This window comes from Oxyura jamaicensis, chromosome 4, assembly GCF_011077185.1.
Source record: "Oxyura jamaicensis isolate SHBP4307 breed ruddy duck chromosome 4, BPBGC_Ojam_1.0, whole genome shotgun sequence".
In the NCBI taxonomy this organism is placed as follows: Eukaryota; Metazoa; Chordata; class Aves; order Anseriformes; family Anatidae; genus Oxyura; species Oxyura jamaicensis.
Window position 1 is genome coordinate 52,250,190 of NC_048896.1, and position 25,457 is coordinate 52,275,646.

General features: G+C 41.0%; 1 protein-coding gene across 1 annotated transcript in view; it reads left to right on the forward strand.

The window, feature by feature from the left end:
• The window catches only part of GATB (glutamyl-tRNA amidotransferase subunit B), a 43,808-nt gene extending 18,932 nt beyond the window's left edge, over positions 1–24,876 (forward strand). Inside the window, exons 4-13 of the mRNA XM_035324579.1 lie at positions 222–420; positions 1,497–1,619; positions 4,986–5,099; positions 6,052–6,136; positions 6,538–6,582; positions 8,696–8,885; positions 15,564–15,697; positions 16,107–16,185; positions 21,635–21,769; positions 24,358–24,876. Of these exons, the coding sequence (XP_035180470.1) occupies positions 222–420; positions 1,497–1,619; positions 4,986–5,099; positions 6,052–6,136; positions 6,538–6,582; positions 8,696–8,885; positions 15,564–15,697; positions 16,107–16,185; positions 21,635–21,769; positions 24,358–24,486 (1,233 nt within the window). The 3' untranslated portion in view covers positions 24,487–24,876. The remainder of the gene's footprint in view (positions 1–221; positions 421–1,496; positions 1,620–4,985; positions 5,100–6,051; positions 6,137–6,537; positions 6,583–8,695; positions 8,886–15,563; positions 15,698–16,106; positions 16,186–21,634; positions 21,770–24,357) is intronic.
• Positions 24,877–25,457: the final 581 nt, after the last annotated feature.

Consider the following 25,457-nt stretch of genomic DNA (forward strand, 5'->3'; position numbering starts at 1 on the left):
GTTACTTCGAATTCTAGTCCCATCCTCTAGCTTCCCTCCTCTCCAGATAAGCAGAATAATTTGTGTTTTTGCCTGTTTATGTCTACCTTCATCTTTTACGGGTCACTATGGAAGATGTTGCATTGTCAGTTTAGTATTCTTAGTCTAGAGTACTTGCATTTGGTAATGGTGCTGTTTTCCATAAAATGAATGTTTTGAGCATAAAGCTATTTTTTTGACAGGCTGGCTATCAAATCACTCAGCAAAGAGTTCCTATTGCAGTGAATGGGAATCTGTCATACAGTCTCTGCATAGATAACAAAATGAGCCAGATGGTGACCAAAACTGTGAGGATTAAGCAAATTCAGTTGGAGCAAGACAGTGGAAAGAGTCTCCATGATGATTCAAGGAGCCAAACTCTTGTTGACTTGAATAGGGCTGGTAAGCCTGGACTATTTTCTTATTTTTCTCTTTCTTTCTGTGTAAGATGAGTCTTTAAAAGTAAATGGGTGACAAGTAACAGGTGAAAAGTAAAAACAACCTGATACGTCTCTCCTCAAAAATAAAAACAGATCAAAATGCACATTACACTTGAAGCAGGGGAATGCTTGCATTTTTTAATGGCCAGTGGGCCTTTCCTATTGCAGTTGGTTGATGGCATTTTGCAATAGCAAATTAGAAATCTCTTGGCTCCAATTCTTCAAAACTGTGTATGTCAGTAACATACAGCCACTCAGCTGTTTAAGCTCTTGCTACTGTAGGCATTTGTTTAAAAAATGAAAATAATAAAAATTTCCAGACCCATATTGAATCAAGTTTGTATGTAGGAGTAGCTGCTGGAATTTGACAGTGTGTGAGTCAGAGATTTCTTTTAATTATTAGCTTTGAAAAAATGTAGATTTTCTCTTTAAGCTTTGAAATTATTAACTGAAGGATCCAAGTTAATGCAAAATAGAAAGCAGCAATCAGGATGGCCTAGCCTAACAGGGATGTGGTGCTCCAGTATCCATTGAACTTAAGGGCTGTGGCTGCTCATATTCTTTGAAAGCCAGATACTGAAAATAAAAACTAGACTACATCTGTTTACAGTTCTGTCTGTTCCAAGATTAGTTTAAGATCAGTAAATTTGAATCTGCAGTCAGATTGGCTTTAAACTGGAGTTCTCCTAGAGGAAGGCAGAAGAGGAATGTGTGTGTCTGTTCTGCGAGTCATCAGAGGGTGGAGGACAGCCTGCAGTTTGTCTGCTCCTTTAAAAAAATAGGAGGAAAAGTTTTTATAGAAGTCTGCAGCTGGGTCCATTGTGACAGTCACTAAATAATACATTATTTTTTATGTTTGCTTTTGCTTGTTCTGTTCAGTTTTCTTTTGGGGGCTTGTTGTTTACTGGGGTGGTGGGTTTTTTTTGTGTGTGCTTTTTTGAAAAAAGCCCAAGTGCTTTCATTTGTTTAACTAGTTATACTCTAATATGCCGAGATCAAAAGCTATTGTTGGAAATCTCTTGCTTCTTTCCCTGGTAGGAGTCGGCCTCATGGAGGTTGTCATGGAGCCTGATATGTGCTGTGGGGAAGAAGCAGCTGCAGCAGTCAGAGAGCTTCAACTTATTCTTCAAACACTAGGGAGCAGCCAGGCAATCATGGCAGGTACAGAAGGGGGAAGGGCACGTTCTCTTGTCACCAGTAATTCTCTGTATTTGCAAGAGTTTTGCAGCTTCTGGTTGTTTTGCTCTGCAGTTGCTGATAACACATAGCTTTTTCTAGCTGTTTTTACAATCCTCAGAGCCTGCCCTAATGTCTCCCATGCTTCAGGTGTCCTTATGGGCCTGCCTTCCTCTGCAGAGGTTTGCAGTGTTAGATTTTATATTGACTCACACATTACTTTTACAGGATAAGCCTAGGCAGGAAAGAGTGTCCCCAGGGTTCTTGTGGTGTTTCTCCCTGTCTGTCCTCATGTTGCTTGCCATAGAGCTGCAGCACAGAGGCAATGTAGTAAGGGCTAGCTGTAGAATATGGATGTTCCCTTAGCTCCCACAAAGTAGTAGGAGTATGGATCATCCTCTAAGTTGCATGTCAGGTTCAGCTGGTCATAAAATTGGTGTAAGCAGTAAACCTATGCAGGTGTCTTGGGTGAACCAACAAGATTTTAGCTTTTACCCCAACCTCATTGTTTTACACGTTCAGTCTGTCCATCCCCACACCCTTCTGGCATTGCATTCACTACATTTCAACTTGTCTTCCCACTACGGAGATCACTGCTGATTGGGGGATGCTGGGCAGAAATTTGTGTTGGTTCGTGCTGTGCAGCAGGCTTGCAGGGAACAGTTGCAAGCATTAGCAGCCAAGGTCCTGAAGTATCCTCTGGCATTTGTCCCCACACATCAATCTGATCTTCAGGATTCTCCTCTACCTCCAGGATTTCTCCAGCAGAGATCACTACAATCCTACTGAGACAACTTCTTATTTTGAGAATCCCTCATCTTGGCACCAGCTCTTCTTTCTGGAACTCTAAAGCCCCAGTTTTCCTAGTCTAAATAGTTGATTTACAGAAGCGCAGCATGTCTTCAGCCTCCTAACTGGTTGTTCTCTCTCATGTCCCTTTCTAAATTTGGGACATACCATTTTTGCTCAGTCCTGTTACCAAAATTTACAACCAGTCCATGGTTACAGCTAGCAAGCAGCAGGCTTCTGCGTGAGAGTTTTTAAAAGTACAGTCTGGGGCATTCATTCCCCCCAGTACATACACGCATTTATCTGTTGCCTGTTAGTGTTCACAATTTAAGCTTTTTTTTTCTTTTTTTTTTTTTGCCTGTGATAACTGGCTTCACTGATCTGTCAACAAAATCAGGTCATAATATAAATGGGTGCATCTCCTGGAGAACTAAACCAGAATGGTCCAAGTATTACCAAAGACTTAGGGGATCCAAGAAATGTTAGCTACTGATTCAAATCTAATTTAATATAGGGGGAAATAATAATTGCTAGATATTCCATATGTTACATAGTGCCTTGCGCTGCCTACATCTTTTCTCTGAATCTTTTCTCACAAGTGCTGTACCCATCAGGTGGGGCACAGTGTTTAGTTATTAAGCAGCCAGTTTGAACAATTCTTCAAAGCCCTCCATGGACATATAAATATATACCATCATTTATCACTTCTAAATTTGACCCTAATATTGCCACTGGAATTGCACTGTGGTACCTTTTACTGCATTGAGATTTCTGACTGTAAAGGCGGAGTCCAGTGCTGGGAATATTTTTCCTGCAGTATAATTCACTTTAAAAGTATTTGAATATTTTTTTTTTGCAGGTGGCATTTTTAAGGGCTTGCTACTGTGGTTTTCTCTCATCATAGAATGGTAATTCGTAATTACCATTGCTATAAATCATCATTACTTGCTTTCAAATAAGGTCTTTACATTCTCATACTTTACCTCCATTCTGCTTCTGTGTTCAGTGAAGACAAGTGCCCAGTTTTATTCACTGTTACTTCATTAACAAGAGACAACTGAAAAGATTATTTCATTGCAAAAAGAAAGGAAAAGAATCTGAGCTTAAAGTGGGCTTAAAGGGAAAAAGCTTTTTTAAGAACATTTAGGTTCTGGCTCTCCTTTCACTTATGCCTGATTAACTTCATTGTCACATCACACTGACATCTACATCCAAGTAGAAGCAGGTTGTGTCTCAAAATGAAGCAAGAACAGGACAAGAATATTGTTCTTCTGTAACAAGTATTCATTTCACCCCAGTGAGGAAGCACATGCAAAACACCTCTCTTGAAAGAGATGTTGGGTCATTCCAGCACTTTTACTCTTAATTTGTGTTTGACAAAGGCTTTTCGAAGACAGAGGAAATGAATGAACTATCATCCAGCCTACTTTTACTAAATGTACCAAATCCTCTCTAGTCAATTTACATATCTTGACCAGAATGGATTCTGAGCTATAGACTTCTCAAGTTTGACTCTGAGCTATTTTGTATTTCATTTATTATTAATACTGTATCTAAACATCAAGTGTTTTTTGCTTATTTTTTGTTTGTTTGTTTGGTTTTGTTTTGTTTTTCTTTTTATCTGTATTAAAAATTAAAAACAAAAATGAAGGCTACAGACGTTCACTGTGCAATATTGGAAAAAATGATACGTCTTTATAATATAACCTTTCCTGTTTATTTTTTCCCACCAGTTGAATATCTATGGCAAACCTTCTCTTCTTAGAAGTGATGTCTTTAGGGAAGAAGACTTAGAAAGATGAAAGTCTTATTTACTTGAAGTTGAGTCATCAAAGATCTCTGAGGACATTAGCCCATTTTGGACTAAAATTGTAGGATGCTTTTATATGTAACTTTGTATTCAGTTTCAGTGTTTTTGGCAGCCAGGGAAATTTGGGGAGGGAAAAGATTGCAGTTTCTTGAAGGAGAGGAAGAAAATTACAAAAAAATCCACCACTTCTGACATTTTGTCTTTGGACTGCAAACTTCCAAGGACACCTAAGTAAATCTGTTAAAGATAACTGCAAGTTCTTGTGTTCCATGCTAGAGTAGTATATATCCATCAAGTTGTAATTCCAAAGTTTTTGTGCTGTTTTTAGTGGAATGGAACTCACAGTCTACTGCTTTAAACTGCTTGTATAATTCTGCCCTTTATTTAAGGGCTGTGAGTCAGAAGCTCTTTTTGCTGTACGGATTTAGAGGACCTGCCCTGCTTTGTGCCATATAGTTTTCTTGGAGAGAATTATAAGCAATAATACTAATATATATATATATATATATATATATATATATATATATATATAAAATTGTATTCTTCAAAATTTTTGAATGATTGGAGGCAGAAGCTTGAAATGGAACCATAGCAGAAAGCAGTTATGAGGTGGTTGTTACCCCTTTCTGATCATATGGAAGTCCGCTATTAATGTTCTACATGTAACATGCAGTTTATTAATGCATGCCAAGTTTGTTTTTTACTCTGGGTTACAGGGCAGACTATTCTGTTGATAAAGTTTCCTATTACAGAGGGTCAGCTGAGAGTGGATGCCAATGTTTCTGTGCATCACCCTGGAGAGCCCTATGGAGTGAGGACGGAGGTGAAGAATATCAATAGCATACGGTTCCTGGCGAAAGCAATAGGTAAATGGTTCCTTTGTTACTGGAGTATTGTAGATATTTTAAGAGGTCTCAGTAAATGAAATATGCCAAGCTCCAGAGTACACTAACTGGCCTTAAATGTCTTGACTAGCTTTGTCTGGGCATCCCATCCATGCGTCTTGCCCCTGGTCCAGGAGTCTCATTTAAGCTGGGGCTGGGGCCTTCAGACTTTGCCTGAGCAATGTCGCAGGTGTGTGATTTCCAGTCCTGTCTCCTGATGGACCTTGGACCTGTGCTGTAGTCTTGTTCCCAGTCCTGTGGCTGGCCTTATCTCCTGCTGCTTCTGACTGAACTCCCTGGATTGACCCCGGACCCAGCTCACCCCCATCACTGTGACTGAGACCCTGCCAGTGGGCCTGTGGGGCACTCTGGGGATAGCAGCCACATTAGTCTGCAGTTTTAACTTTTATCCTTCTGCCTGTAAGAAGAACAAAGCAAATGATTCAGTGCTTAGAGCGTTTGGCTCTCAGATATGTTAGCAGTAGCTCTGTGTCCTCCAGTGTAGGTGATTGCTTTCCACTGAGTACAGTAGATGGTGTGTGTGAAGTTCGGATGCAGCTTGGGTATGAGCAAGAACAGATGATCATTACATCTCCAAAATAAAACTGGCAACGGGGTTATGAGAATTCTTGTTCCAAATACTCCACTGGGTGAGAGGAAGGTCACTAGGAATGTATGGCTTGGATGCAGTGCCTGGGAGAAAATGTTTTCTATTTGAAGGAAATGAAAGAAGATGAGGAAAACATGCAAGGAAAGAAACAGTGCTGGAGAGAAAGACAGTGACTAATAATTCTGTCTGTAACTACTGCTACTACTTTCATTAAGATTAAATCAACAAACTTTTCCATTATTGCATAGCAGTGAAATAGTAGAGTGTATAAAAGCTAATAGTGCAATATAGAAAGCTTATTCTTTTTTCTTTTGTTTCTGTCAGACTATGAAATACAGAGGCAAATCGAAGAACTGGAAAATGGAGGAACAATTCTGAATGAAACAAGAGCCTTTGATTCCAAGCTTGGGTGAGTTTTTATTTTGGAGGAATATCAGGAATAGTAGCTTTAGAGTGCTAGGGATACCCAGTGACCGGATCAGGGGAGATAACAAGGTATTGCTCAATTTCTTTCTTCTAAAGTCAAAATTCACAAACATAGTTTCATTGCAGGTAGTAATTATTTATTCTTAAAGCTGAGGTTTTAACACAATCTGTTGATTAAAACAAACAAACAACAACAACAACAAAAACAAGCAGTATCTGGGAGTTTACATACACACTTTCTTTGAAGTGGCTTTAAGAAGTTCCCCTGATCTTCATGAGGTGATGTTTTTATTTTTTTTTATTTTGTTTGTTTGTTTGTTTTGCCAGGAAACTAATTCTGTGGTGTACCACTTCTCACATCTCACCTTCTTTGTTTTATTTTAGGTGCACTGTACCAATGAGAGACAAAGAAGGAAAGCAGGATTATCGGTATTTTTTTTAAATAAAGTTAACATTTCAAGAACTGAGAACTTATTTAATATGCTAAGCATAGTCAGTGTAATGAGCCTGTAAAGTTAGTATGGTGAGTGTGGAAGTGGACCTTCCACTGGAAGGGAAAGAGACCTATCAAAATCAGTGTCTTTCTGAGAAATTCAGATATAGAACACTCTCATCTCTGCTAAATCCCATAGATCTTTCCCAAAAACTAAGCTGGATTACTTTAGCTCCAAGTGTTTAAATTGAAGGTTTGCTTTGTGGCCAGTACACATGTATTATTAAGAATGTCTGACATTAAATGTAAGAATATTCGAGTTAAGCGTTGTTCCTGCTTTAAATAAATACTGAGGGAAATTATTTTCAGATAGCAGGCCTTGCCTCTTCACGCTTAAATTCTGTTTAAGACACCTTTTGAAAATCTTAACTACTGCTGAAGGGTGTCAGCTTACATAAGCAGGTTTCTACCTTAAGATCTGTGTAGCCCTCTTGAGGTTGTTACCCTGCTAAGTATTTCTTGCTTTACACCAGTGTGAAATGACAGCCATCACAGTTCGATTGCTAGCATGATTCATGTGAGCACTCTTTCATCTACTCTCGGCAAAGTCAGTGCAGCACAGTCAAGCCACAGACAGCCAGCTGAAAAGGATCGAGCTGGAGGGTAAGGGGCTAAGGCATGACTCCTGGCAGGAAGCAGTGCTGCTGGGAGCTGAGGCAGCACTGCAAAGCAGCAGCATAACCTCTGAGTGCCCTAGCACAGGAGGTAATCCCAGTAGCGTCTGGATGAGATGATCAGACAATGCTGCTGGTTATGCGGCTCAGTGATTACTGAGGGCTTTGGGTTCCTCTTCTCCTGTGCTGTGCCTGCCTGCATCCTCCCCTGGTTAGGGTCTTAATGCTGATCCACCGAGGAGTTCCCTGGCTTTGCATCCTAGGACAGTCTTCCTGTTACTGCCAGAGTTCACTTCTCAGCTGGAGAATTGTAGTTCTGCAAGAGAACTTTCAGAGCCTCTTAGCTCTGCCCTGTCTGTATTCCTGTTAAACCTACATATATTCTTACTAAAGCACAGCAAGGATTTTGAAAACATCCCACAAACTTTAAATTAAATCTGCTTTTCCAATTAGCATTTGTAGAAATGCAGCAGAAATTGCAGTGATCATTTAAGAATTCGTTAATGTGGTAGGGGCTGGTTTATTTAACGAGACTAATAACACAACTAATTTAACAAGAATAAGAACAAATGCAAAAGAAAATTCATGCAAACCTTGGCAAAACTGGTGAGTCCAATATATTTCAAATAAAGACTGGAAAGATTACTACTAGTACTAAGATTATCATCAATACTAAACTGTGTTTTCTCAGATTTTTATAATTTACTTCTTGCAAATATATGCATCAGATGTGAGATCTATTGTTAGGCAGATTTGAAATACAAATTATAGAGGTTGTCCAATGTCTTTTATTCTGAAATTTTTGAACCCCTCATTTGATCATCTAATAATGAAGTTTCTGCTTCAATTGCAGTCATTCCAGTGGTTTGAAATGGCCTTCTCTTTAAGGGAGCCTTTTGTTCTGTGGTGGCACCCTGCTGAGCATAGTGACTTTGCTTTTAGCACAGCATGGGATTTCATCTAAATTTTTGAAGTTAGTATGGAAAAGGTTGCAACCTGCCCAGATCACTCCTGGCAGTTGGCTCTCAATCTGGGTTTCTTTCTGCCTGTCCACTGCAGTATTTTTGCCCAGATCTACAATTCGTGCTTGATGCCAAAAGGTTGAATAAGTTGTTTCCATAGCTATCATTGTCATTGTTACTAATAATATTATTTTGAGTGCAGAAGTGTTTTAATTACTCATTTTTTTAACATTAACTTTGACAATCAGTGGCAAATACTTACGGAGAATAGGGATTTTGCAGCAGTTCAGGGACTGATCTCTTAGTACTTACCAGTGGTATACCAAGTAATTATTTTTAATGTTTTATTTTGTTAAAATAGTAGTACAATTTCCAGGTAAGCTTAAACTTGTCATACATTTTTTTTCTTTTTCTTGTTGCTTAGCTTTTGGACTGAAAATAATTCTAAGGAAGTTTTTCTTCATTTTCTCTAGGTTCATGCCAGAGCCAAATCTTCCTCCATTGATTCTGTATGATACTAAATCTTTGCCAGCTAATGTGAACCATCAGCAAGTGGTAAATATTGATTGGATTCATGAGAGACTTCCTGACCTCCCCAGTGTGAAGAGAGCAAAGCTTGTTGAGCTGTATGGGATTCTTCCTGAACACAGCTTCACCTTAGTGGTAGGTCTATTGATCAAGTGCTAAAATAAACCTAGCAACTACAAAGCTCCATTGTTTTTAAAAACATTTACAAATGTCATTATTAACCAACTATCGGTTCTCACGGATTTCTTTTTTGGTTGGAAATATGTTCAGTTCGTTGCCTACTTTGTACCTTGGAGCCACATGAATAGAATATTAGGGGAAAAAGAAACCTTGCACAGTGCTCATAGAAAAGGCATTTCTCATGCAATGTGCAGTCAAATAACTATTATTTAATATTGATCTTGTCTGTCTACACATGGACAAACTAGTGACTTACTGCCACAAATGTACAACTTCCTGCTGAGAAATCCTTGGGTCTGGTCTTTGGGTCTGGTATGATGCTGGGCACATTGTCAGTATTTAACAAATTAATAGACACGCTTTCCTGACTGCAGAAGGAAAACCCATAGTTTAAATCTTTCTGCTTCATGTGCCCCAGTTGATCTGGTTTCCATACTCTTTAGAAAAAAAAAAAAAAAAAAAAGACTTATTCTTAGGTAAATAAACAAAATGGCTTTACAACATCAACGTTAACCTCACAACGCAGTTTACCAGGGACAGGCTGAGAAGAGGGGATACGAAAGAAAAGGATGTGACAAGTGTGGATGTAAAATAAGGAAATGACAGCAAGATCTCATAACTTCCAAAATTAATCTAAAGGACTTCAGGCTTCTTATATACAAATTGCATCGTCTTGTTCTGGCAGTGAAAACTCTGTGGGGGGTTAGTATAGCCACCCAAGCTTAGACATTTCACATAGCTAAGCTAGGACAGTGTTCTGCTTTGGTTACCTCTGTGATTAGTGGAGACAGAAGGAAAACAACTTCATGGTAAGATTCAGAGTATAACCGTAAGTACTTTATATTGTCCTCTGGAGGAGTTCCTTTCCTTTGGCTATAAACACAGGGAGAGCAGTGCACATAACTACCTAATATCCCTTCTTCATGTGTCTTTAATATGCTTGTGCTGTGTATACTGTGTATATTTTAATACACCTTTATAGAATCTGTTTCTACAGAAAACATGGTTCCTTCTTCTGAAGAAAGATGTTAGGAAATCTGCTTTTGTGCTGGTGTACCGTTTTAGTGGGCTCCTGTTTGGTAGGCAGATGTGTTGTAAGTCTCATCAAGTGATGAGGCTGCAGTGACTGAGAAGCGTCTGTAGTATCTTACCTTTCTGTTTCATTGTGTAAATTGCACAATGTGATTTAGCAGGCAGTAGTCCTGTCCAAGTGTGCATTTTATCTTGCACATTAAAATAAAAGGAGCTCAGAAGAGGAAGTAGATCTCTGCACACCCTTTTTTCTGTTGTTTTTTCTTCTTCTCCCCCATTGTGATGGGTTGACCTTGATCAGCTGCTAAGCACCGCACAGCTGCTTGCTCATTTCCCCAACCAGTGGGATGGGAGAAAGAGTAAGAAGAGCAAAAGCAAAAGAACTTATGGGTAGAGATAGATGTAACACTTAAGAAGTGAAAGGAGGAAGGAAAAAGCAAAAGTAATGCAAAAGCAATCACTTATCACCTCCCACAAGTAGTCTGATACCCATCCAGTCTCTGAGTGCCTCACCCAAAACCCTCTGCCCTCAGTTTTTCTTGCTGAGCATAACGTTATATGGCAGGTAATATCCCCTTGGTCAATTTAGGCTAGCTGTTCTTCTTGCCCACCCCTAGCCTGCTCACTGTAGGGGTAGAGCGGGAAAAGAGAAAGCCTTTATGCTGTGCAAGTATTGCTCAGCAGTAGCCAAAATACAGCACCCTATGGCCTGCTATGAAAAAAATTAACTTCATCCCAGCCAGACTCAGTACACCTACTCCTTTCACTTGGCATCAACCTTCTTCTTCAATCTTGCTAGTACTGATGGCCTCTGCTGTGTGGTTTCTGTCATCTCTAGCAACTAGCCCTATAGATTTGCCTGACGAGCTCCCCTTTCTTTCCAGCTGTTCTCTGAAATCCACTATTGCCTTTGCTTTTTCTCTCTTAGCTTTTTCCTTTTTGCAGCGTATAAGATAATTAATGAGCTCCAAGCTGAATTTTGGGATACAGCTTGTAATAAGATAATGCATCCATTTGAATGCATGAAGTGAACGCATTCTTCATTGTGGGTCTTCTTTTATTGTGCATTAGAATGTCAGCATGTATACTCTCCATAAAAGTTGCTTGCCTGTTCACTGGGAGACTAGTTAACCTTAATTCATCTGAAAATGGTATGTCCATTGCTGTATTAAGCTTACATCAGAAGTTACAGAAGATTGCTGATAGGGCCAGATGCACAAATCTAATGAGCATTCTTTCAGGTTAGAGCGCCCAGGAGTGCTCATTAAATAAATGGCAGTGGTAGAGGGATGACTCTAAAATGCAAAATCTCTGTTCTGCGCCAACTTGTTAGAGGGAAAAAAAAAAAAAAAAAGTTATAATAAAACAATACTGTACCTCAGAATGCAAGTTAGTTTCTGAGCTCACTTCATGAGCTTTATTCTCATTTACGATCGCTGCCTGTATGCAATGCAGTATTGAAAATGTAAGACATTAGGCATTGCCTAATTACAGGATGAATTGAAATGGAAGGAGAGCTTTGACTATTAATATCTTTGCCTGAGATTTCCTAAGTGTAAACTGCTAGATTTTTCATAGTTTTGTACAAATGACAAAAATAAATGAAGTTTGATTTTCTTCATGCAAAATCCTTCATATTTGTAAACATACAGTTCTTTGGGCTGGGTAGACTGAATGGTATTTGGGTACTCAATTTCTGCATGCAGTTCCTACTTTGCTGTTTAAACAGTTAGACTGTTATATACTATTCTTCTGTCAAGAAGGATCTCTGAGAACTTGGCCAGTTATGGTAGTATACTATTTTTGTCTTGCTTCCTGTTGGGGCAAAAAATAAGATGCATTGGCATGGATATAAATGTGATGCTTTGTTTTCAAAAACCATGCTGACATCCAACCAAAAAATAGATTGGCTGTCACATTACAGCATTAGAAAAAAAAAGAAGTCTGATCACTTCCTTTCTCATCTGAATTTCAATTCTTAGTATACATTTACTGTTCCTCTGCTTACTCAGATAAAAGCGGCAGTTCCACTTGGGCTTGGGGTCATTCGTTTGCTGGAACAACTACATTTGTGAATCCATTAAATGATCAAAATGGGATGCTGAAGAAGTAGTTCTTGACAATACACTCATACACTTTGGTGTGCAGGTGAATTTATGCTTCTTTTTAGAATTTAAAGCATTTTATAAGAAGCCATAAAAAAAGTTTGAACTGTCTTTGACTGCTCTTCTTGCTGCTTTAACAGAGTACATTTTCTGCTTTTTTCCCCCTGACAGTCTTGCACATTTTTGCGGCAGTTGTTACCTCATAGTTGGTTATTGTGGGAGCTGTGATGGTGAAAATGGGAAGGAGAAAGCAGAAAATTACATTTGTGAACACTGATGTAGTTTTCCCCTTTGGTTCTTCGGGAAACATTATTGGTCTTTAAAAGCACAAGTTTGCATTACAGAGCCAGTATCTCTGCAGATGCTACTTTACAGAATGCCATGGGTGTCGTATTGTTTTAAACTTGTTTTAAAAGCATCTGGAATTACTCCACCATTAGATTTTGTCATGTACTATTAAATGATGGTGTTAAACCATATTTCAGAAATAAACTTGCATCTAGTTGAGTTTCATATTTCATGCCAGCGAGATTCTGGTGAATAAGTTACAACATATTTTGTGCATAATGGGAGCACCCAAGCGGGCCTCAATCGCAAGCATGGTGCTGCAATTCCAGAATTCTGGTTTTCTTTATAAGGATAAAATAAGTTACTCAGAATTAAGTGAGACAGCATTCCTATGAACCAGAACATTAGAGCTTGCAGTGGTTTTCAGCTCAGATCTATCGCAAGAGACCGGTCTGTGTGTGTGTGTGTACATTAACTCTTTATGATGTCTTAAGCCACAGTGTAGAAATATAGTAGCAGAAATACCTAGTATGTGCAGACAGCACACAGAAAATTTTGATGACATATTATTAGGGAGAAGTAGCTAAGTTAAGATTTCACTGAAGTTTTTTTGTTTGCTTTAGAAGTGAAATGATGGATAGTAGAGCTCAAGGTATCAGAGCTGCCCCCTGGTTATTTTTCCACAAGATTAACTACATCTTCTGAGGGAAAGTCATCAAAATGAATTTGGTAGTTGGAGTGAGTTTGGCATGACAAAAGTTGACCAAAATGCACAACAAGTTAAAGTCAAGTTCAAGTAGTATGGTATCTAGAAATTAAAGTTAATCAAGTTATTCCTTCTTCATATGGCAAGAAAATAAGGAAATCATTTTAATTCTACCAGTCATTTTGACGTTTTTAACATTCTGCCTTGTTCATTTCAATCTGGCGTTGCTGGGTTTTCCTTCTTTTTGGCTACAGAAAATTATAGTCACTTAAAAAAAAATAGTGAAAGGCCAAGGAATTTGGGGGGAATATATCCAATTCTATGTGCACAAGTAGCAGGTAGGTATAGGGTTCAGTGCCTGGTAGCATGCGTAAGTCTATCTCCCTGAGTATTCCTGGGCTTTTCTCCTCTTACTGCTTGGAAATCATCTGATTAAAATTTGAAGGCTGGGTATGTTTGTCCTTAATTTTCAAAGGGCTGGCAGCGGCATCAGAGCTGTAACTCCAGCCAGGCTGTTGATATCCAGAAATCTGAATATGCCCACTGCTTGAGATATGCTCTCCATCATATACGTGATAAAAGCATTGGACATGCTGCATCTGAGCTGTGTAGCCTTCATTCAGACATGTGGCATCTGCAGACATTGTTTTTGTGTGCATAATGTTGTAGCTAGACTACTCTGCCTGGAGTGTTTGTAAAACCTTCTGCAGCACATGTATAAAAAACAACAACAACAAAAACAGCATTTATACATACTCACTTCTTCCTAACTAAATTAGACAGGTGATTCTGTGGAGGGGAGTCTGCTGTTTAAATAATAGGTGTTTGTTTGTGCTAATGAATCCTGGGGTGAATTAGAAAAAGTACAATATTTAGTAGTTTATCATTTTAGTAATTCCAGTTCATACATGCCTAGTTTTTGATCATTTACTAGACATTGATAATAACCTCACTCCTCTGTGTTTGAGGTTTTTTGTTTGTGTTTTTTTTGTCTTTAAGTAAAATTTGTCCTAATATCTTTAACCTGAGATTTTACATTATTTATTGCTAAGTAACTGCTAGTTAAATTTGTAAGCACATAGGTCAAGAAAGGAAGTTTGTGTGTGTGTATTAGGTAAGTATTGGGAGTTACTGGAACTACTCCACAGAAGTCCTCAATGACTTACTGAGGCTGAGAACTTCGGTTCTTTCTTTGTTCATGGTCTCAAGGTAAAGGGGAAGGGTCTGATATTTGTCACACCAGTTTTACGGCACTTCAATCCATTATTCTAAGTAGGTTTTAACCTTTTTTTACTGAATAGAGAGCGGTAGATTGCAGCCTCCTTAAAAGCCATATATCATTACTAATGAATGTGGTATCCAGAGATGGTAGAAGTTTACGTTCTGAAATGTTCAAGGTGGAAAGTCCAAATTTTTGTATTGCTATGGTGATAAATTATCTCTAAAAACAAGGGCAAAAGAAACTGTTTTGACAGGGGTGAGTTTGGGTGGAAAAGGCAGGCTTTGGTTTAGCATGTACCTGGACTCTTTTTGCTCAGAAGTGTTCACAGAGATCTGTCTGCTATCACTATGTGCTTGGAAAATGTTTTTGCTGTGATGACAGTGTACTGAGAATAACTCAGTGGCTGCCTCTAAACTGTTACCTCTGACAACTTCTGAGACCTGGCATGTGCAGTTATTCCAAACACTGCAGAAGTCCAGTAGCACGCTGGATTTGGATTCCTCCTTGAAAAGGAGCACTACAAGCCTTCAGTAGACCTAATAAGTTCTGTGCTATAGTTAAAGATCCATCACTGCCTTGATGTCGAGCAGCACAGCATTCAACAGACTGTGCAGTGTCTGTTCTTCTAAAAACAGTCTCAGATTTCACTTATACTATAAACTGAATCCCTTACTGTCATACCTTCTGAGCACTTAGGGTGCTGTGTGAAGCCTTACATAGCTTCTGTGAAAGCTAGAAACTAGGAAAATAAAACCCCACTCCTTACAGTATGACCTTACCATATCATTCAAGGGTGAATACAAGCCGATCTTATTCCATCGATCCAAAATAAGAAGAAGTGATTGCAAGATCAAAAGTGAAGTATCTGTAGACAGTTTCAGGCAAAGTCTTCTTGGTAACAGATAGCATGACAGCATGTGGAGCATTATATCGAGCAGTATATTTTCTGGCATCGAATGTAATTCAAAACAAAGGAGGTGAGAAAGGTTCTCTTCAAATGATAATTTTAGGGAGGATTTCAGAGAAAAAAAGATCACTTGTTTCTTGGAAGTTACATTAAAACAGACAGGCTGACATACAAGCTATATGCATGCATTCTAGACAACATAGTTTGCTTACTGTTATGTTAATAAAATTACTCAACAATCTTGTAGTTTTGAAATGAATTCACAAAACCAATTGACTTTGGGATTGAGTATTTATACTCTGAATATAATTGTGTAACTAATCATGTTTGCACTTCAGTATCTCTTTGATGCATTTAATTTTTCTTTTAACAGAATGAAGACGGATTAACAGATTTCTTTGAGAATGTGGTAAAACAGACCCAGATGAAGCCAAAGAAAGTCATCGGCTGGATTTTAAATGACCTGCTGAGTTACTTAAAACAACATTCCTGTACAGTAAAGGAAAGGTCAGGCTTCTCAATTGCTACAATGGTGAAACAAAAGTGCTCCTTTTCTCACGTACCAAGAACAGTATCGTGTCACTCTGTTGCTCACTTTTTAGTTATTATCTGTGAAGTTTGTTATCCTAGGCAGTGCTACTTAGGCCTTGACACTGTCAAGATGAATGAAGCTAAGCGAATGCCTCCCAGAGAAGGGGACTACGTAGTTAAGAGTAGTTATCAGTGCCTTCCTTCTCTGGAATATGACAATGTTAAGGCATAATCAGGCAATCAATACCAAAGCTGAATATAGTGTATCATGGAGAAAAATACTAGCTTGTCATGCTAAATGGTGTGATGTTTAGGCAAGCAACAGTAGCCTAGATACATTACTTATCCTTTTCTCTGACGTAACTCTTGCCCCCTTTTTCCATAGCCCAATCAGTTCTGTTCTCCTAGCTGACCTTCTGAATCTTCTAGAAAAAAAAGAAATTTCTGCTTCAGCAGCAAAGCAGGTGAGTACCTTTTTGATTTTACTGTAATTTTATTTTGAATCTGTGGGCACTTAGTCCATTTGCATAGCTATTTTATATTCAGTGTGTACCAGTACTTCGGTTGCTTTAAGAGGAAATTACTCAGAGTGTTGATGAAGGATACATTTTGCCTCTATACTGTATACATATAAGGGATGAAAATACCTCGTGTATATAATCTTACAGATATATTTGCGTATTCAGCATTAGAAGGGAGCATAAACCAAACAGTGCATTTTCGCCATGTGAACTGCAGTCATTTATGTAAGTTCTGCTTCTGAACAGACCAGGCACTAGATCTCAATTTGGTAGTTTGAGTCAGACCTGAGCAAAAGGTCAGTGGGAACTAATCCCTGACTTGCAGTTAAGCTGGGAGTATCAGCTACTGTGTGCTAAGGGATATTAGGGTCTACATTCCCAAGTATTAGCATATGGAAATGGATATAGTTACCTGATTGTAGTCACAAAAAGAAGTCTGATCTGGCATACTCCGTGAGTCAAACATGGAGACTTCTGGCCTTTCTTTTATTCCAGCTTCTTTGAGCAAGTGCTGTTATTGGCGTCTCAAGCAAGAACTTCTCTGTGAAGCCAGCTTTCCTCCTGTCAGGACAGTCAGAAAAATCAGCACTTGGCGCATTCATCTCTAAAGTTATGAACTGCTTAGAATGGGTACTGTGGTGTCTGTGTGTATATAGACAAAATTTGGAGTTCTTTTGTGAAAGGGAGTAACTGCCATTCATCTCACGTTCTTTGTGGAATGCACTGTTCTTTCAATTAGTGATTGGGTGTTACATAAATACATTAGATGGCTGTTTCTTCTCAGGTGGTCATCAGCAAAGTTGTTAATGAAGATATTTAGTTTGCCTTGTGTGTTTTCAAGAGTTTCACACCCTGAAATACACAGGGCTGGCTTCCACCTTTTCAGCACAAATTGATTGAGTTCAAGAACAACTTTGGAACAGTACAGGGAGCAGTTCACCTTTTGCAGGATTATAAACCAAGAGTAACAGTTACAAATGTGGCTCTTTACCTCCTGGTTTTGGAGGGTTTCTTTTGCTTCTTAATTAAGCTGGGCTTGTGGTTGGTCTGCTCCTTGGAATAGCCAGCTGCTTATTATAGGCACCATAAATACAAGATCTAAGTGCCTGACTTCAGGCATGTGCATTTGGAAATTTTAGATTGCAAAAGTAAAAGCTTCAAAAAGAACGTAAAATGTTAACAGGAAATGCATTGGGATGCAGGGTGGTTGTGTGCCCGTGGGGTAATGGGACACCCATCAGCTTGGTGTCTGCGTCTGAGAGAGGAGCTTCAGAACTTCATTCTTAATTCTCAGCTTCCTTGTGGAGGTAGAAGCAGGGTACTAATGCTCTTCTACTGGAGGTTTTTCCTTGTGATATATCTGTATGCCAGCACTTTGACAGGTTATGAAATGTCAAGAATTTCAGAGATGCCTTTGTTGTTTAATTACAAACTCCTTGTAATGTGCGTGTTGTCCTCTCTGTTCTGAAATTGGACACAGAGAAAAATAACAGCACTGTTTGCCATCACTGAGTGATGCTATCAAACTGCAGGAACCTTGCCACATTTAGAAAAGTATTTTGGTTGCCTGGATGTCAGAAGAATAACAAATGTTTATAACAATTCTCAGCAGTAGGCAGAGATACTGGATGGCCCGAGGGCAGAAAGGGCTATATATACACAACAGCAGATGAATTGCAGCACTTGGGGTGGGGGAGAACGAATTGCAGTGGTAGAGACAGATCCAACTAGAAATGATAGAAGGGTTTGATGGGGTGATCACGCAGACATGTATCCACATACACGGCTCACAGCAGGAAGCTGTTAAAAGTTTTAATTTTTTAAGAGGTTTGTGTTCGGTCTCTGCTGTGTAAGGCATTAGAAACACAGACAGATAAAAGCCGTGAGCGCTGATTATACACACCGAACATTGTATGGTGGGATGCATATGCCAAGGAAAGGGCACTGTGTGCTTGCATAATTAACACTTAGGTAATTACGGAGCTCACGCCCAACTTGCCATCAAACATAGCATCCTGCCCCAGAGGTCTCCAAAGCGGTTTCAGACTGGCATGCCTGTGTGCAGGGGAACAGCTTCCCACACTGCAGGGCTGTGGCGTGAGTGTGGCCTGGGCCATAGGAGCCTTGAGGCACCACTTCAAAGTCCACGGTGGGACGTCCCGGTGCAACTTCCCCAGGGCTGAAACCGCTCTGCTGGGCAGTACGCCTCACCAGGGCCTCTGTCCTCACTTGTGGGGCTGGCAGGGTGTACGTCTGTGGCATCAGTGCCCGCTTGTGAGTTATGGCATTGGAGGAGGACGGATCCTGGGCCGGGAAAGCAAAAAGTGGCCCTGGCTGCTGAGAGCCCTGCTGGAGCAGCTCAGCGTGGAGCCCCTCGTCGCCTGTTCTTCAGGGACCTGGAGCAGGGCACGGAGCAAAGCAGCCCTCAGGTCTTGTTTGCTTATGCAGTTGCATATGTCACCCACATGGGAATAACTCCAACACACCCACTTGGCACCCCTACTTTAAAGTAGATAGCAGGAAAATGAGCACAGTACACAAACCTAAACAGAACCATCTGCTTTGACAATTATGGCTGCGCCATCTGGAGCACTGGACCCAGCCTGCCCCTCACTTTTGTCAGAGGCTGAGGGACAACTGCCAGGCATCAAGGCTTTCCATCAGTGGCAAGGAGAGATGCCCACAGGACAGGCTCGAGTGGTGCTGCCTGCTGCTTCCCTCCCACCTTTGGCAGCAAATCACTGCAGATAGGGTTTCCAGTTGGAGCCGTTCTCAGGCGCAGCAGTCAGCTGGCATGTTCACCAGTTGCAAAATGTTTGATATGATGCCCATGGCAGCCAGACGTGTGAGTCCTGATTAATTCATCTTGACCAATGGTTTGCTGCTATGCCTGTGTAGGTAGAGAGAGCAGAACATCATTAAAATCTAATCACGCTCAGGCAAGAATCAATAGTAGAAACTACTGAGATTTCAGTAATGGAAATGAGGCCTGAGATTCTCATTTTGGCTCTGGAGACCTCATAATTTGATCCCACTGTTCTGGTGCAGACAGTTTGTGTAAATGAGTTGAAATCATTTTTTAAACTGCTTTCTTTAGATCTGTACTGTTTGCCAAGTAGAGAAACACATTTTTTAAAGTGCATCTTTGACAGGACTTGGCCACATCTCTTTCTGCTTTCCTTCATACCTGTAAACAAGCAGGGGCCTTGATAACATTATTGCTCCAGTAGCTGAGTGGATAGGCTTGTTACCAAATTGAAAAGTACACGTGATGCAGATGCCACAGGGAAAATCTGGTGCCTTGAAGGTTTCTAACGGGCAAGCTTTTCTTAGTGCCAGGAGATGTTTGGCAGAGGACTAGCAGGGAAGCAGAACTGTGTCCGTGACTGTCAAGCTGTCCTGCCCCCTGATCTAAGGCAGCCTGATGTATGAGTTGCTCCTGGGTAACTCTGCCATGCTTGGCTGCTTAGATTTTGTTTGTTGCAGATTTTCTCCTGCAGCCCAGAACGTCCTGCTTGCATATATACCAGTCCTAAAAATCACATCTGCCTCTTTCCAGGATGGTGATGGGGCTTATTTACTGTCCAGGCTCTGATGTGTGCAGTGCTTCAGGCTCTCCAGGGTGTTTTGCCATGGGCTGTGCTGTGCAAAGAGGACAGAGCTCCTTATGAGGGGCGGTGTACCGGCCCAGTGCTACGGGAGGCCCTCAGGGAAGGAAGGAGCAGGTGGAGGCTGCCATGGAATTAGGCCATGGAGTGCAGCAAAAAGAAAATAATGCAAACTGCTGCAGACTGGTTGAACCTCAGTTGGGTGTATCTGTTTCTAGGAGTGTTCCAGGTAGCACTGGCACAATGATTTGCACTCTATTGCACTGGAAGGAAGATCTTGCAGAAGACATCATATACTGCATTGGTTTCTTTTAGATGATAGCAGCGTAAAGCTTTTCTTGTTGTGGTTCTAACTCTGGCCGCTTATCGGTAACTTTAAGATTGTGATCTGCCTTTAACCCTCTTAGAGAGGGAAAGACAAAACGTGTCACTGCCCTCTCTGGGGGTCTCCAGCACTGTGATAAGATACCTTCAAAAGCTTTGGGTACAGCTGGCAAACAAATCTCTATTTACAAGAATTGTGTCAGCACATGGTTCTTACACACCTGTCGAGGCTACAAAATTGCTTAACTGAGGGTCTTTTGTATCAGAAAAGTCTCCCATGCTGAAGACTATTGTTGGGGTACTTAAAGTACCATCCCGCACATTCCATTTTTCCTGAGTTGTCTTGCTGCCCTGCTAATTATTTAACACGTGGTTTGAATGGCCCTTCTCCTTTCCCCTTCCCAGCCTCTCCTCCATCCTACATGGAGTATTTAGTGCTGAAATTTTGACGTGACATCCATTTCCATACTGGTACACAGCAGTGGCCCAAACATGCAATTATATCTTCAGAGCAGGATGAAGCACAAGCAGCTGTTTTAATAAGGGTTTTCTTTCTCTCCTCCCACAGCTCTGAAGTAAGAGCAAAGGGAATACAGAAAATGACTGCCCAAGGAAATTGTTTTTTTATAAATGTTCTCCTCTCTCAAGTTTATTCCAGGGCAATAGCCCTGCTACGGCATAGGAAAACACACTAGCATTAAGAAGTAATTATTCCAGAGGCTTAGGTTCACCCAGCTTCCCTGTGCTTGGAGGTGATGCATAGGTGGGCTGGAGCTGCTGCACGGAATCGGCTTGGCACCATTTCTCTTCCGCTTTGTCATATGTATCCTCATTACAGCTTGCTGATGAGGGCTGGTAATGAGATGAGTTACCTGGGATTGGACTCGCTACAACAGTCAGCTAATCGTCAGCTCCTGTGCAGAGACATCGCTCATGGAAATGCATTTTCTTGCCGCTCTCAGGCAGTTCTTGTGCATAATGTGAGATGAGCGTGAGTGCTGCCTGAGAAACAGCCTCTCTGGTGGTGGCGGTGGCGGCTGCTGGGCCCACCTGCAGCAGGGGGCAGAGCTCAGAGCGGTGAGCTGCGTGTGCTCCAGCCCAAAGGAGGGACAGACAGTACACGGGGCTGCACCAGGCAAATTTCTTGGAACAGGTATCCTTGCTGCTAGCGGGCAGCTCCTGGTGCTGCAGCAGGCTGCAGAGCGCCGTTTCCCAACCATAATCTGCACTCTGTGCAGGAAGTGAAAAGGCTTCGATTGATTTCAGGGTGCCGAAAAGCAGGGAAGGCACAAGAGCTCTTGCAGCGCAGCGCAGGATTAAATCTTGGGCTTGTTCATGTTGAGACAATCTGCTCTTGCTGTTACTAAAACCTGACATCTTAGCTCTGTAATTAAAATACTGCATGTAAATAACATTGATATGTAAAGAAACTGACCTTCACCACTCACTGTGATTTTCAGGTGTTCGAGGAATTGTGGAAGGGAGAAGGAAAGACACCTCTTGAAATTGTTAAAGAAAAGCAGCTTCAACTGATAGAGGATCGAGAGGAGCTTGAACAGATCTGCCAAGCAGTGATTGATGGACACGAAAAGGAGGTGATTATGGTGGTGCTGGAAAGCTTGGGCACTGTGTTAGGCTGTGGCACTAAAAAGGGGATTAAAATGGCCTTCTCTCTTTTAATTGCTATTGGAGCTCTAGAGCCAGTATAGGAGCATTAAAGCTGCTGCACAGCTATGATCATGTCTTTTCTTCTCCTTTCTTATTTTACTAAGTGTTTCTTTGGAAATTGAAGCTTACACAAAATGATCAGCAGAAGAAATTACCAGTCTGGCTAATGTGCTAAGTCATTCTATGAGACCATAAAAATTTAATGCAAGAAAGCAAAGCTATGGGGTTTTCCTTCTGTCTTCACCTATGCAGTGTACTGGCCTTAACCTGACCCAGCCACTTGGCCACGTAATTTTTATTTTTATGTAATTTCTTGAGATATTAGAGCAACAGTGCTACACTGTTCTGAATCTGAAGACTGAGGCTATCTGCCAGCAAGGCATATGTTAGTTACAGCATTAGAGACAATGTCAGAACTGGCAAGGCCAAAATCTCACTTGTGTCTGCTTCTTCTCTGTGTCCCCACCTTCCCTCAGTGCCAGAGGCAAGTCTCACTTGCTGTCCTGCCTGGTGCTGTCTGTGGGGTGGGGAGGGGCCAGACCCATGTGGCAGCAGCAGCAGTGACTTCAGGGGGCTGCATGTGCTGCAACAGGGCTGCTGTCAGCTCTGCTGTCCTGCGCCTGGGCTGTGGCAGCAGCGCAAATGCTGCAGTGTGTTCAAGACAGGGTTTCAGCTCTTCCCCATCCCCATGGAAGGATGTGCAGCAGCCTGCATGGCCATCAGGCTAACAAGCTCTGAGCCAGGAAAAGGGAAAAAAGTACTTGTTGCTCTTGAAGGGGAGGAGTGGGAAGGAATCCTGACAGAGTCTAACGTCTGCTTTATAAAAAACAAAATGAAAACAAGGGCTTATATGTACTGTGGAGCGAAAATGTAAAATCAGAAGTGAATAGCTTGCTTCTAATATAAACATTGTCTAGATACATTTGCCATTTGGAAAAAAGACATTAACATCTTTTGAGAACAATACCACCCACCCCAGATCTCATTGGGGGATGCTAACAGCTCTGCAAGAGCTTTTGATAAAGCAAATGAGCTTGCAGTAGGTCGGCGTGACCTCCATCAGACTGACTTATTTGCCGAGCCTGATAAAAGTGCTCCTGTATTTTCTGACTAGAACGGAAGCACAAGTGTGGATAGAAAGAACATTAGAACTGATTGGGAAGTGCAGAAGCTGAAGGTCCATAACTATACTCCCATTTCAATAATAATGCCTTGCCTGAGAATGTAATTCCTCTCTGCTTTCCCCTGTTTGAGTCAAGCCAAATGCAGTAGAATAGCCTCACTTTCTTCCTTTTTCCAGGTGATCTTTCACTACAGCAAAAGCTGCCTTGAAGCCCTGTAATTCACTACTTCAAATTGCTGCAAGAGCTTGCATGACAAAATAGTTAGCCAAGTACTTGCCAGGGGAAAAAACTATGCCTTGCTTTCTGATAGCAACTTTCTTCGAAAAGAATTAACCTAGACAAAGTTGTTCAAACCAACACCGAGCAGTTTCTGAAAGTGCAGTATCCAGGCTGTACTGTACTCCCCTCCATAAGGAATTCCTAGCATGTACGGAGTCATGAGTCCTTTCCATACTGTGACATTACAGAGATGTTAGGCTGCCAATAATTCAGATACCCTAATGAGCAGCAGTATTTGCATTTGTGCTTAGCATTGTCACAGTTGGTGGTTCATGTGTTAGCCATCCTTCCCTTAATGTCTGTAAATACGATGTCCTGTTTAATTGAAGTTATCGCATTTTGCCTGGTAATTCTGACAAGGTAGGGAATGTCTTCCTGCCACTCAAACAGTATGAAGACCAGAAGCTTGTTTCAGCAGTAGTATATTGCTTAAAAATGCCCCAAAGTAAATTTTTCAATCCTTTTTTTTTTTTTTTTTTTTTTTTTTTAACTGTTTCTTTACTTACGTTTTAAACGTGGCCTTGATGTTTTGCAGGTCATTGTGCATCAAAAACCACCTCCCTGACAGGAGGCCATATTTGCTTTTTGCAAAGGATTCCTTGCTTAAAGGAAATAACGTGCTGTTACCAAAACACCTTAGTCTGCTCTTGAACGACTTCACAAATATCAAATAGATTGTGACTCAATGCAATTTATTTATTATACCTGACCAGCATCTTGAAGAAAACATAAGATAGCGCCTACTAGCAAAACCAAGTCTATCTCATTTTTCTTGCTGTCTTCCAGAAAGTCAGTTAAAGTTGCAGGCCTTGTTTACATTCAAAAATGTTCTCTGGCTTTTTCAGTAAGAACAAATCTTTCTATTAGTTGTAAGGCCCTGCTGCTGTATAGACTTGCTGTTTTCTCAGGGGAGCAGAGCAGGAACTTATTGCAAAGCTGAAGGCAGTTTTTATAAATAACAGCTTAGCCCCAAAATACAGTATTCAACCATGCTGGACAAAGAACAAACATTTAGGTTTTGTCTTAAAGGACAAAAATATTCATACTTTGGCTGTGAATGAGTGAAGATGCTGTTTTCCAGTAACAATGGTGTTTATCTGTTCTTTTTAAAGGTTATGGCGATAAAAGCAGGAAATCAAAAAGTTGTAAATAAGTTAATTGGACTGGTTCAAAGAGCAACCCAAGGGCGATCCAATCCTGTTCTGGTGAAGCAAATATTAGAGAGGAAGCTGTCAGAGTAGCCACAAGGGAAAACTGCACAACTGTCTACAGAAGACATGCTTTGTCCTGTGTGGTTCACTGCTAACAAACTGTGGTGCCTCCTTGTGTGTCAGCATTACACGCCCCAGATCGGTTCTACTGCAAGGAGCTCTCTTGCCTTCCCAGCTGCATCAGCCAAAGACAGATGAGTGAAAGACCACCTCAACAGAAGATGATGGATTTGTTTACATGTCCTCCACTTTGGTGGGGCATTCAGAAATGTAATTTACACACAGCCACAGGGAACAACTTCCCATAGAAGTCTGTGAGTATACAGAGCTTAAGTTGTATTTGTTAGTTTTGTAATAAAGCAAGTGTAAACTGAGCTCTTCTAGCTTCCTGAGATGGGCAATTCACAGCTCCTGAATGCATAAATCTGGGGGGACATAGTAATGACCTGTTGTAAGTCAGTGGGAGCACACTAGTAGATACGATCAAAACACCTAGCGCTAATTAAGAATGGCCACATGTGCCTAGCAGAAGGGGGAATTAAAGTGCCATTGTCCTCATTCTTCCTGGTTTCTTAGGTACAGGACAAGGACAAAGTCACTAGCTGCATAAGTGAAGTGCCTGAGGCTAGTGCCACCAACAGCTATCAAGTGCTTGCATCTAGGACCCGGTGTCAGATTCTTTGCTTGCCTCCTCTTTGTATGTGCCTAAACATCTCTTTTGGCTACGCAGCCCTGAACAATTCACAAGTGATGTGTACCCGAGCCCTTCCAAGACTCACCTACCTTTTGGGCCTCTGAGGTTCAGAGTAGCAGTCGTGCTTCTTATAGCCCCACACAACCAACAGAGGAAAAGCATTGCTCTTCTGTGCAGTGGCTCAGGGGAGAGACCATTCGCTCTGGTTTGGTTTTCTCTCTGCTTGAGAGAACTCACGCCTGTGTTTCCCATGCAAATGCTCTGAGCTGAAGGTCGCATGCTGCATTGGTGCAGGGCCTTCTGCTCT